Source organism: Chaetura pelagica, unplaced genomic scaffold, assembly GCF_000747805.2.
Source record: "Chaetura pelagica isolate M959 unplaced genomic scaffold, ChaPel_1.0 scaffold249, whole genome shotgun sequence".
In the NCBI taxonomy this organism is placed as follows: domain Eukaryota; kingdom Metazoa; phylum Chordata; class Aves; order Apodiformes; family Apodidae; genus Chaetura; species Chaetura pelagica.
Window position 1 is genome coordinate 60848 of NW_009954538.1, and position 13924 is coordinate 74771.

At 45.0% G+C, this 13924-nt stretch overlaps 1 protein-coding gene across 1 annotated transcript; it reads left to right on the plus strand.

Moving 5' to 3' along the window:
- Positions 1-1463: 1463 nt before the first annotated feature.
- Positions 1464-11823, plus strand: SMARCB1 (SWI/SNF related, matrix associated, actin dependent regulator of chromatin, subfamily b, member 1). Its single transcript, XM_010004780.1, has 9 exons — positions 1464-1571; positions 2226-2255; positions 3896-4025; positions 4586-4723; positions 5330-5457; positions 6002-6168; positions 6593-6783; positions 10432-10563; positions 11452-11823. Exons 1-9 carry the CDS (start codon positions 1478-1480, stop codon positions 11489-11491), a joined length of 1050 nt encoding a protein of 349 aa, XP_010003082.1. The 5' UTR covers positions 1464-1477; the 3' UTR covers positions 11492-11823.
- Positions 11824-13924: the final 2101 nt, after the last annotated feature.

Here is a 13924-nt window from a genome sequence, read left to right on the forward strand (position 1 = left end):
GCTGTGCCCGGGGAGGTGGGCTCTGCTCTGCTCTGTTCTACCGGGGGGAGGGGGTTTCTCCGGTGCTCCCGGTAACCGCGGCTCTGGGAGGCACACACACACGAGTTCCTGGATGAGGAGAGCGGATCCGCGTTGATCTCAGCCCCCCCCCATCCACGCGAGGCCTCGCTCCCTGATAACTGTTCATCCGTTTTTGCAACGCGCTGATTCAGAAGTTTTGGTTGTTTTACGTGCTGTGAGGTCGTTAAGTCCACACCGAGGCCTTTGTGCTTAGTAGCACCACCAGAATCAGCCAGCAAAGCTCCTTTAGCCTTGTACAAAGCAGCCTTGCCAGGCAGCAGGGGTGTGCAGCGTTTCAGCACCCTGGTGTCTGTGCTGGCTCCGTGATCTCTCAGACCGAGAGAGGCTCTTATGCCTCCATGAAAACCAGCACCGGTGAAATGGTCACACTTGGAAACAGGAAAACGATGTTTTAGCCCCCTCATTGATGCAAAAAGGAGATGTTGGATAAGTTAAACTGCCTGCTCTATGGGTTAAAGCAGGGACAAAAGGCCTCTTGGTTGCTCATTGCAAAGTGAGCTTGAAGGAAGAACTGTAACTGCAGTCAGTTCATCTGTGAGATTGTTGTGCCAGACACAGAGAGGGGGAAGAAGGGCTGCCTTTTTTATCAACCATTGACTTCTGTCCCTTGATGAGCACAGTGGAGCAACAGATCCAAAATTTACCTGAAAATAGATGTTGAGATCAAAATGAATCTTGTCAAACAAGGAATAAAAACCTTATTGTGTGGTGTTCTGCCAGTCTAAAAATGTGATTTCAGCGTTTAGAAATAGTTCTCTTGTTCAGCAAGTCCTGCTGAACAGGTGAGGATCTTGTGGCAGGAAGAACAGAACTGCTTTACAGATGGTAAGTACATTTGGAAGAGGATTATTGGCAGCAATCACATTTTACATGTTCAAGGGATTTAAAACAGAATACAAGTCTGTGGACATTTGTTGTGTTGGAGCAAGGACTAGATGGCACAGAGGTTCAAAGTAAAAGTGATCACTGTTGGAGAGCTGGGTACCTGGTTTGGTTTCATTCCTACTGAGCATTGTGCATAGAAACAGAAATTGAAGTAAAGAAAGGTTAGGTTGTAAAAAAATACATGAAAACAAATGGAGTCCATTCCTATCAAATGGATTATTGTCAACAGAGGGGAGTTTTTTCCGTATTGGACCATTGAAATAAGTGCTAATAAAATTTACTCCCCTGTATTGCTGCAAAAATTGCAGTGCTATGGGATGTCGAGCCCAGTGCAGTCAGTCTGTCATGGGAAACAACAACAAAAAAATCCCCTCAGGAGGTCCCTCCTGTTACAGAGAGCTAAATTTGTTTCAGCTCCTTCTAACAATCCTTTTAAATGGAATACCAGGCCATACTGGAACACCAAGCCATGTATCCACTTTTCTTCTTGTAGGTGGGGAACTACTTGCGTATGTTCCGGGGCTCCCTGTACAAGAGGTATCCCTCACTCTGGAGGAGACTAGCCACAGTGGAAGAGAGGAAGAAGATAGTGGCCTCTTCACATGGTGAGAAGATGAGCAAACATTCCCAGTAACATTTGTCTGAAGTTTAGCCTTTAAAATCTGTCTCTGGCCATTCAGAAGCTTGTGTACCTCTCGCGCTGGGCGAGTCACGTCAGATTGCTGGAGGGCTCTGCAGTGGTGGCACTGGGAGCTCCTGGTTCAGGCTAGCAACAAACAGCAACTGATCAAAAATGTTCTGAAGTTGAAACGTCCATCATGGCTTTCCTGGCATTGGCCGCATTCCTCACAAAACAAAAGCCACATCTCAAAATCAATACCATGTTCCAGAGGAGACTTTTACAGACAGAGAGGCATTTTTGTCTCTTCTGTCAAAGAGGCAGGAATATTGTAAGGACAGCCCAAGGAAAATGTGCATCTTTGCTTAACTTTGCTTCTTGCAGGGCCAGGATATTTATGCCTCCCAGAATTTCTTGTGTGTTGCTACTGATGTAAATGCCACAAGGAGAATGTAGCTGCCTTGCTCTCATTTTTGGTGGGAGACTAATAACAAGAAGTTAAATTTCTTAGCAGTATGACTTGTTATACATGCTTTGGACTAAAGTGTAATGAAAATAAACGGTTCATTCTGGACTTAATGTCACCATCCTCCAGGTATCCTGCTGACCTATTGCTTTCTTTTCTTTTTTATTCCAACAGAAAACCAACGGTCTCACAGTCCCAGAAGATGTAAGTTTTATCTGCCTGTTATTCTTAGTTGTGCTAGAGGAAGAATCTCCACTGTGACCTTTGGTGCTATTACAATGTTTATTAACGTCTAATCCTGTTCCTCTGATCTCTCACTGTGGTTGCTCTAATTGCACATCCTGATCACATGCTTAACTCCTCTTTCTCAGAACCCCATTGGGACTCTCAAATGCAGAGGGTCTCTAATTCAGCAAGAGCTGTCCTGAGGTTTCTTCTCCTTCCCCAAGTCTTACTAGCTTTTCTACTGACCATTGCCTCTCTATTTCTAAGCTTTAAGTCCACTGAGGATTTCTTGTTTTCTGGGCTTTTCCTCCCAGAAGGCTGTGGAAGAGATTTTATATAGTTTTGGCAGATATAGGTGTGCAGAGCTAAACCCTGTGATTCCAAAGGGCAATTCAGGGTAGGAAATAATTGTTTTTCTCTTCCTCTCCTTAAGTAAAAGCACATTAGATTAAAAAAAATATATAATAATTATGAGGATTAAGGACTTTTTTGTGAAAATTTGGGTTTGTAGCCTTCACTTTCATCTTAGGTAAATTTTGTAACAGAAATGAGCAGAGTCTATTAATAAGTTGCATCCCGGAAGAACGAGATTCATCTGGTGGTAGTACCTGAGGGAAGCTCATGTAATTCTAACCCTCCCTGTGTCTTGATTCATAGTCCAAATGAAAGATGTTTTTCATAGAGTATGAACAGGGTAGCTATACAAGGTAGAGAGATATTGATGCCTTTTGCAAATCTTTGCTCTATCACTAGGCACCCATTCCAAGGTGTCATCCTGCTTTTGTCTTTAGAATTACTTCTCTGGGCTGTGTGGTGGGGATTGCCATGTATTAACTGAGGCATTCCACCCCTGCTCCCAATAAAGTCCCATTTACTCCTGCTGTTCAGATGGATGTCAAAACCTAATTATATTTCTGTAGTGCCAGGCACTGTGGCTGGGCTTCTGATCACTCCAGTGCAAGTAATCAACCCCAGCAGTAGAGCATCCTGGTGTGTGAGGGAGAGTGGAGGCTTCTGGCAACTCAGAAATGACAGTGGAAATCTTTGTCATTTCCATTCATCCTGTGTGTACAAAATGCCATGTCAAAACCTTTCTAACATTAAATGTCTATGAGCAGGTAAATGAAGGCCCAGAGACTTTGGGGGGACACACTTGTACCACTGGGTAACCTATTCTGGTCCCTCCTGTAGCCTCAGGGAGCCATTTATTCCTGCTGTTCAGATGGATGTCAAAACCTAATTATATTTCTGTAGTGCCAGGCACTGTGGCTGGGCTTCTGATCACTCCAGTGCAAGTAATCAACCCCAGCAGTAGAGCATCCTGGTGTGTGAGGGAGAGTGGAGGCTTCTGGCAACTCAGAAATGACAGTGGAAATCTTTGTCATTTCCATTCATCCTGTGTGTACAAAATGCCATGTCAAAACCTTTCTAACATTAAATGTCTATGAGCAGGTAAATGAAGGCCCAGAGACTTTGGGGGGACACACTTGTACCACTGGGTAACCTATTCTGGTCCCTCCTGTAGCCTCAGGGAGGGCTTTTCAGTGTGAAGCCTGTTTATGCTCCATTACTAAGTAGGACCTGTCCATATTAATTAGTGGCATCTTTCCCATTACTAGATCATGGCTATACAACATTAGCCACTAGTGTGACACTGTTAAAGGCCTCTGAAGTGGAAGAGATCTTGGATGGAAACGATGAGAAGTATAAGGCAGTGTCCATCAGCACAGAACCTCCCACCTACCTCAGGTAACAGCAGTGGTGAGGGCCAGGGTCAGAAGGGAGCTGCTTGGAGGATGTCAGATGGGGCAGGAAGCAGAAGAAATGGGATAAACCCAAGGCATTGTGCAAGGGGTGCTTGTCAATCTGTGCTAACAGCTGTTTGCAATGTTGGGCAAATGAAGGTCTCCAGAGCATAAGGATTGGGTTGCTGCCCACATACAACAGGAAGAAAACCAGAAGTGTTTGATGATGCAGCTCTTTTTGCAGTTACTGCATTCCAGCTGTAACAGATGTTTTGCAGAACACACTCTCTGCACATACTGCCTTCTGGAGACAGTGCATTTATCAGCAGTCCCTTTATAGACAGAAAATCCAAATATGTATTTATAATGGTGCACCTGGATTCATAATTGTGAGCTGGAGAACGGGCTTCCCATGTGGAACATGAGTGGAACAGTATTGTTGAGGGTTCCAGAATAAAACAGCAGGATCTTATAATAGGACCCAACATTTAAAATTCTGCCATTGCCTAAGAAGCATTAGTGGTGCTCAGGGCCTGCAGTTTAACATACAGTCTCCTTCTTCAGAGAGCAGAAGGCAAAGAGGAACAACCAGTGGGTGCCCACCCTGCCCAACAGTTCTCATCACCTGGATGCTGTGCCCTGCTCAACAACCATTAACAGAAACCGCATGGGCAGGGATAAGAAGAGGACATTCCCTCTGTGGTAAGACAGCTTCCTGCTTCCAGAAAAGGGAAAGGAAGTGTTACCAGCATGATGCACAATGCAGTGCTGACACCTCCATGTAATGTGATTCACCTCTGGCAAAATATCTACAGGTCACTGATTTGGAGGTTCTTAAACTGTGTCTTTGAGGCTGTTCCTTACAGGGGTCAGCCATGGCTCAGAGAAGAGGCTTTCCTTTTGTCAGGAATATGGTTCATTCTTTTCCTGATGAGTTTCTTTTACTTTCTGATTTGTTGAGTTGTTGTAATTTGAGGAGCCTGCAAACTTTCCCTGTGAACGACAGTCTGCCTCTCTCTGACATTCCAGTAACTTTGATCTAATTTATTCAATGGAAAATGCTGCTGTGGTTCGTGACTAACATTTCCATTATACATTTGCAGGAATGTATAATGAGAGATGGCAGTGAAAGGTGATAAAGTGGTATTGGTTGCCATAGCCCTGTGAGCTTGCATTGAGTAGTCTTGTCTAAAGACTGACTGGGGAGTTGGAGTGTGGGGATTACCTCTGGCAAACATTGCTTTCTCTGTACATGCCAGATGTGTCATGTGTTAGTTGCTTATACTGTGTTGTTGCTCTTTGTATTAGCTTTGATGACCATGACCCAGCAGTGATCCATGAAAATGCTTCCCAGCCAGAGGTTCTGGTTCCAATCAGGCTTGATATGGAGATTGATGGGCAGAAACTCAGAGATGCGTTTACATGGAACATGAATGGTATGTTGGAAGGAGAGTTTCCTGAGGCTGGAGAAAGACAGTTGTATCCATTACCAAATACAAAAAGAGAACAAGCATGAGTGTGCATGTCCCTGCCCCATCTAGACAGAATTTTGCAGCTCTCAAGTGTCTTAGTGAATGCTCTGCCACTTCCAGGGGTTGCAGTCATTCCTGGACATGTGTACTCTGAAGAGTTTAACTGGCCTATTCTCCTGATTCAGTTCATCAGCTCAGCAGTCTGAGGCTGGTCCGTTAGCTGAGGTACCTTAAATACAAAACAGTTCCTGTGTGTGGCTCCTTTATGTGTGTGTATTATCAGACCATAGCTACATGTTCTCCATGGAGCAAGAAGAGAAGCTCAAGGTCCCTGTGTCATTGTGCATGTCCTTATAAGCCTGACACAGAACACCCTTTTAAAAGCAAAAGGTGATGCCTTTGGGATTCCCTTTGACACACTGTGGGATTAATTTCATGTATTCTGTACGTGGCAGAGATTGACTTCTAAGAAAGTTAACAATGTCTCTTCATTCTTGTTCTGTATCAGAAAAGCTAATGACCCCAGAAATGTTCTCTGAGATCCTTTGTGATGACCTGGATTTGAATCCTCTCACCTTTGTCCCTGCCATTGCCTCTGCCATCCGACAGCAGATCGAGTCGTACCCAACTGACAGTATCCTAGAAGATCAGTCAGACCAACGAGTTATTATTAAGGTAATACAGGAAGGCAGTAGGGTAAGAGTGGAACTGTTTGGGTTTCTCTGGTTATGTTATGGGGGAGGAGGAGTACAAAGGCTTCCTCAGAGTGAAGGAGCTCTTAATTCTAGTTTTGTATCTACATTGCATTTTGTCCTGTGTATTAAGAACACAACCACAGTGGCAGATTACTAAATGTTCATGTGCCAGCCCCTGAAATAATAAAATAGTGAGAGCACTGTCGAGTCCTTTTGAAAGAACTGAACCTCAGTGAGCAAAGTGGAGTTGTCTTCATGGTACTGGAATTAAGAATTGAGCCAAGGAGCTCTGCAGGTGCAGTGAACAGCTCTGCTTCTCCAGCCTCTGCCTCCTCAGTTGAATTACCTTTGACAAACTATTGCAAGAATGGAAACAAATGACCTGTTTCTTCCCTTGTCTCCAGCTCAACATCCATGTAGGGAACATCTCCCTTGTAGACCAGTTTGAATGGGACATGTCAGAGAAGGAGAATTCACCAGAGAAGTTTGCTTTGAAGCTGTGCTCAGAGCTTGGCCTGGGTGGGGAGTTTGTCACTACTATTGCCTACAGCATCCGGGGACAGCTGAGTTGGCATCAGAAGACATACGCCTTCAGGTACAGAACTGTCATCCTCCCAGTAGGGCTGTGGGTGCATGTTGATACTTCAAGGGTGTTGGCATCAATGAATCTTAGAGCAGCTGACCTGATGCAGAAAAATTCATTTGGAATTGGTCCTTACAGCTTGCACCCATTCTGTCCTCCTTAAAATTTTTTGTGCTTGTGCTCAAGTATCTTTTCCTGTTGGGTGTCATACATTCCGGGACCAAATACTAATGAAGTGTCAGCTTTTGCTGCAGAATGAAAGGCTGTTGTAATTAACAGTGACTGAATACCTCGTGTCTCCCTCTTCTGATGTATGCTAATGATGAGCCCCAGATATGTTTCTGGTGTGTTGGCTTTGCCTGATTTGGGCCATCCACTGTCTCAAGCTTTGGTGTTTTGAACTAAGACTGATTGAAACTGTCGTGCTTTGCTCTGGCTGACGTTACAGTTGGCTTGATCATAGGCCCTTCTCACAGCTGGAATGCAGCAGTGTCAGGTTTGATTAGTCAGCTTTGTAACTTGTCTCCTAATAATAATCATTTCCAGTTGTGCTGTGCAGCATTCTGTGGTGGGTTACTGTGCTGATGTTATCCTCAGCAGGCTGCTGAGTCTGCAGGCTGCAAGAATCCCTTAATGTGTGCTGGGAGGTTTTTTGACCTCAGGTCATGGTGACAGTGGAGGAAGTTTAAGAGTTCAGCAAATGATGTATTTGATGTGTTTGCACAGATGAGGGAATGGTACTGTTGACACCAGTTTTGTAGAGGTCAGTTGAGGGAAGCAGAATGACCAGCCTGGGCAGCAAAGGGAAACATGCCCAGCCCTGTTCTGCCTCAGGGAGGGCATGGAGGGGAGGGAGTAGTTGGTGTGGGGCTAAGTGAGGAGGAACTGGGGCAGTTGCTGCTGCCATGAGCTCTCCTCCTTCCTCTTCCTCTGTCCATAGGTTCCCTGTCTGGTCAGCTTTTGTGGAAAATGGGCACTGATCTGCTCTGGACCAGCTGCTTTTCCAGTAGTCTCACTGTGGTTCCTCTGGAGGTTATTTTTATCCTGAAAATCTTCCACAGCAACTACTTGGTTCTAAAGTGATCCCCAGAGTGGTTCATAGTAGAGAATGCAAAGGGACTCTTTACCACATGGGAGTGGAACTCTTCTACTAAAACTGTTAGCTTGTGTGTCCATTATTCTTAAGTTCCTTTTCCTTGTTGCTTCAGCATCCCCAGGACTTTGAGCTTTCTTTTTGAAGTAGAGAGGTGGCCCTGTTCACACCATGCTGGCCAGGAAGCCCTCGCTTCTCCTTACAGTTTACCTCCCTGGTTAATGTAATTGGATAACTCCTTAGCATACTGCCTTCCAGCCTGCAGGGCATTTGTCCTAACTCTTGTCACTTGGTGGGTCAGAGGCAGGCTTTCAATGTGGACCTAAATGTTCTGCCTCTTTCTAATGCTTCTCCATGTAGATATCAAGAGTTAAGAAATTAATTTCTGTGTACAGTAATACTTGCAAGGGGGTTAATTTCTCCCTTAGCTTCCTATCAGCCTTTGTAACCTGCAGCAAATAAGGTTTTAGTCTTAGATTAATGCCAATTTCAGGCTATTCTCTAAAAATGTGTATCTGACCCTGGTTCTACAGAGTGCTTCCATGTAGGGGTAGTTCAAACAGGCAGATTTCTGGCCTCCTTTAGGCTTGGATTATTGCAAGGGGGAGACTGAAAATCTAGGAGGGGAACCCCAATAGAACAAAGTATGTAGACATGAGCTGTTCATGAAGGAAAAAAACATCTAATTTAAACCTTGTTTTGTGTCATAGTACAAACATATCCTCCTCTTCCCTTTTTCCTTCCAGCAAAGGAGTACTTTTGAAACTTTACAGTGATTAATGATATTTGGGTTCTGTGGTTGGTTAGTTCCTGAATTCCCAAACCACAGGAGTGGTGGTTGCTCCAGAGTAATTCCACTGATGTAAGGAAAGGGTCTGCTTTAGATGTATCAAAAGAACTTTAATATCTCAAGGGACTGGGGGTTTAAGAAGTCATAAGCCTCTTAATCATCTGAGGGAGAGGTGAAACTGTCTTTTTAGTTGATGAAAGCCAGGGTAGTTCGTTCAGCTGGCCTGCTCTGTGCAAAACAAGGAGAGCCTGAAAGCCCCATGGAAGGGGCAGGACTGGAAACAGAGAGGTAACTGATATTTGTCCTCCTGATCAAAAAATAACAGGGGAGGGGGAGCTGTCTTAGGTGGAGGCTGGGAGATGAGGGAGGATTTTTTCAGTTTATCTCTGATCCTGCCCTACTGAAGTGTGATATCTGAGCTGGCTTGTGCCAACAACAACAATTATGTGCATGAGGTTGGCTTTCCAAACCCCATTTAATTCTACTGGATCTTCAGTGTTAAGCATAGTAAATGAGGGAGACACCACACTATCAAACCAAAAAAGCCAATTAAGATCTATCATTTAGCTTGGAATGTATAGCAGTCTGGGGCTGAGATGAAATTCCTTGTTTTGAGTGTTGCTTAGTGGACATCAGCAGTACTGAATTTGACTGAAGCTTCCTCCCAAGATCAGATACCAAAGGATTAATTTTTCATTGTAGCATAACTTAGAATAGTTGTTATTCTAGATGAATAGCTTTGATGGAGACATTGTGTTCCCATGACAATTACATTTGACTTCCTTCCTGGGGGAATGAGAGGGCTGCCCATGAGGGCTGGATTCCTGTGCAGGGAGGCATGTCCCAGGGGAGGGAGCCGGATGTGTGTGCACACCTGCCAGAGGGCTCCTCTCACACACACACTTTGTGCAGCCCAGGCTGAGCCACTTCCTAGAATTCAAAGCAAACATTTACATTCTGAGGCTCCTCTGTATTTATGCTGGGCTTCCGGCTGCACTGTCAATATTTGGGAAGCTGCTCCTGGTCAGTTCCTGTTGACTTTTACTGAAAAGTGGCTTGTGAAGCAGTAAATATTTTTGTGCATGTGATAATACAGCTGGTCAGGGCAGAGAGATTTCTGAGGAACAGATTTTGTGATCTGGGACAGAGCCCAGTGTCTCATTGCTTGTGCAAGGAGTAGCCACAGCCTCTGGTTGCAACAGCAGGTCCTAAAAGACTGCTCTTTCATCGCAACTTCTTCCACTGTCAGGCTCCCATCCCACCAGACTCCCAGAAAGCCAGGCTTTTGCCAGGGAAGAGCTGTCAGAGGTGTGCTAGGCAGACTGCAGCCAGGAAGGCAGAGTTCAGAATGGCAAAGCTGGGCAAAGATCCCTGTGAACAGTCCCTGCTGCTGCTCTGGGAGGAGTGCTCTCAGCACTAATAAACTAATAATGAATTCTGCCTGTGGTTATTGGGTTTGAACACTGTCAGCCAGCTCCATAACGGGCTGTGTGGGAGGGAACTGTGTCAGTTGCTTTGATAAGCCTCTCTCCTGTGGTGACAGGAGATGGTTGTAGTTGGTCTCCCACTTTAGGCTGCCAAAATGGTAACCACCAGCGGTGGGTGTTCTTCTGGGAACCTGACTGTTCCAAGCAGAGCTAAGAAAGAATACTTAAGCCTGAAACACTGTAAATGATGCTCTATTGTCTTTGTGTCTTGTATCTGGGCTGGTAACCCAGAGGAGTGCTCTGGGACCACTGATGGACCTTGCTTTGTTGCCTTCTGCCCTGCCATGCAGCGAGAACCCTTTGCCGACTGTGGAAATCGCTATTCGCAATACGGGGGATGCTGACCAGTGGTGCCCTCTTCTGGAAACCCTCACAGATGCAGAGATGGAGAAGAAGATCAGAGACCAGGACAGAAATACAAGGTGCTGCCATTCGTTCAGACAGTTCTCCTTCTGGCCTGTCCCTAAGACAGAAGTTAAAAGCTTTGCTGTTTTTCTTTCTCTTCTGAGAGCCAACTGGCAGGATTTCAAACTTGCACACCAAAACAGGAACTCGTATCCCTTTAGCTTCAGGATATTAAACTCTTTATCACCTTGCCCCACACCTTTTTTTATCCTTGTTTCCCTTTTCCTTGGGCTCTCTGCTTGTGCAGGGGGACTTGTTTCTATAGGAAGGCATTAATAAAAAAGATTGGAGTTTCATGCACTGTCACACTACCTAGAGTCCTGCCACAAGGCTTCCTTTTATGTAGGGTAAAGTGCTGTTTGCTGTAGGAATGGGCAAGCTCTCAGCTCCAGCCTGACTGATGTCAACCTGTTTGCCAGCTTGGGAGCAGTGTTCTGATTCCAGGAGGAGCTCTGCCCACCAGAGAGACCCACTGAACAGTTTGACAAGCAGTCGAGAGCACTCACTCCTACTTAGTGAAATTGCTCCTGACGTATGAATGAACTGCTTAAATCTCTCCAAAAGATACATTGTGGGAACAGTAAATATGCTGGGTCAGCTTCTTCCAGGATTTTACTGCTGGTTAACATTGTTTCATAATTATTTTGCTTTTCAGCTATGGCTGGCTGAAGTTTTTGATAGTGATCAGTTTAATCCAAGTTAATGAGTAAAAGTGCTCTAAAAGCTGTTACTGAAAATAGTGTCTTAGCCTTATCAACAGGGGCACTCTCAGGTGACCAGGGAAGTCAATAAACCTGTCTCTTGAGGTCACAAAGCTGTAGCAGCCTCCCCAGAAGTGTTTGTTTTAGTAAGACTTCACATGACTGTAACACAGCCCTCACTGTACCTCTTTCTTTCTCTCCTAGGCGCATGAGACGTTTGGCCAATACTGCTCCAGCCTGGTAATCTCTTCCTGTTGTGACACTGGTGCTCTTCCTACAGACTTTATCCCTACTGCTCTCCCCAAATGGATCTAGGATTGGCAGGGGTCTTTCTGTCCCTGAAGGGGACACACATTCCACTTGCCAAGAGTTCCCAGTACTGCTGATTCCTGCCCCCACCCCCTCCACCTGAATGCCATGTAGCAAGAGCGCCGCGTTAGCTCGTGGTCTGACTGAGACCTGTGGCAGCTGTTGGAGCCCTTACATACCTGTGTGTGGACAGTGGAAAGGTTCTTTTGTATAGGTGCAACATGCACTATTAGTACAACTTTTTAAATAAAAGGAATGCATACTACTTGAGTTGAGTCCAGTAAGTTTGAGTGAACGATGAATCTCATCTTGTTTTGTGCTGTTCTGGTGGCCGAGCAATCCCAGGGCCTAATACTAATGCTTTTGGGTGCAGTGCTGAACACTCGTGTACATTCAGTTTTCCTTCAACAGATTAAACAGCTAAAACCTTTTGATGCAAGGGAAAGTGAGACTGAGGCTTAAAACTAGAAGAAGCCAACAACTCAAGGGTTGGTCTGTTATCACACTTGGTGCAGTCTGTAATGAACTTGCTGAGGTGTTAAGCTGGCTTACTTGACAAGGGTAGACAGATTTAACTGAAGACAAAAACTTAATGTTTATTTCTGTCAGATGTCAACCCGGCGTGTGGTGAACCCTTTTTTTGTTGATTTCCAGATGCAGTATTTACAAAGTCTCTGAGCTGGTACAAAAGCTGAAGTCTGCTGTCACTCAGGCTGCAGCTTCTCTTCAGCTGCTGGCTTTGCTGTGGTCATTGTCAGCACACACAGCTGCCAATTAAAGTGCACCCAAAGCAAAGTGGGTGTCTTCAGTACCCTTAGCACTGCAGTGTCAGGATTTTGCAACCCAAGAAACAACCTGTCTTTTCCTTGGGACTTAAAAAAAACAAAATCCATTAAAGTGAGATTTAAAAAAAATGCAAGCTTGCTTATAAAACTAATTAGAGTCAACCTTGCTGTTGAGGTACATCAGCTCTTGGATAGTGTTCCTACCAGGCACTGTCAGAACTGATGGGTGCTGCAAGCAGGGCAGGTTTTGCTGGCAGCCTGACAGTTACATTCAGGCCTTTATGATAAAGCCAGTCAGTTTTATAATCCTTGCTGATCCACCCACACTGCTAGCACAGTCAAAAAATATTTTCTGGCCTTAATTTATCATGTTTAGACTTGAGTAATAGCAGAGGCAGTTCTGATTCCTGGGTGGGAGGGAACTTTTTCCAGATGTTAGTCTGCAGGAATGACAAACTTGCAATTTAGCAATAACACGGCTGCAGTCTTAACCTCAGCTCCTGTGCCAGAGTGGGACTCTGATTTCTTGGTAGAGAGGTTGGGAGGTTATTTTAGCATGCAAGACAAAACCCGTCAAGGTTTAGGCTGCATGTTCACCTCCCATGCAGAAAACGTGCCTCACTGACATAAAAACTCTTGACTTTCTGAGAATCCTTCATCCTCTCTTTGTTATGATCAGGTACTTCTGCAAGCATCCCCTTCAAGACACTTGACCAAAACAAGCACGGAAGTACTGTACCCTTAAACCAGCACCTGAGGTGCAATTTTTGAATTGCAGTGAAGCTTGTGGTTACCTAATCCTAAAGTTCACAAGGTACAGACACACAGGGACTGCAGCTTCTGTGGAGGGTTTACAAGTACCTCCCTCTACTGCTGAAGCCTCAGGAGCAGACAGACCAGACCAGGGGACCAAGTCCCAGAAAGAAGAGAGCTTCAACCACTTTTCTCCACGTATTAGCACTACTAGCCAGAAGCATCTCTCCTGCCCTATAATCACAGCTCCTGAAGTTAACCTAGTACCTTAGCTAAAAGCGTGGCCCAGCTTTTGAATTTCGAAGTCCCATCTCAGAAGCAATTTAAAGCAGAACATCTGCAGACTTATAATCAAACTCTTTCCAGGGACTGAAACACCAGCTCTGAGTTACTAGGTCATGAGCAAAGCACACAGCAACACCTGTCATATCTGGGGCTGGTCAGCCCTTAGTGCCGCTGTCTCCCAGAGCAAGATCACTGCCTATACAGGACTTCCATCCTCATCCTAGGAAGTGCCACAAAATAGCTTTTAAAATTAAGTCTGATACTTCAGAAGGTGTTTTCATGGGAAGCACCCTGAGGAGGTGGGAGTGGAGGGCCTGTGGTTCAATCTTTCTTTGCCACAAGGCTTCTACATCACCCTTAACTAAATGTTGGTTACTCAAGTTTCTCTGGCAGTTTCAGTGGTGGTTCACATGCTCAGCCAGCTGAGCAGGCATTACCAAATGAGCTACTGCAAGATACAATGTTTGCAGACACTCTAAAGGCTTTGAGTTGTGTACTGCATGAGCAAGAATGATCAAATTCATTTAGTCCAGCTGTTCATAGCA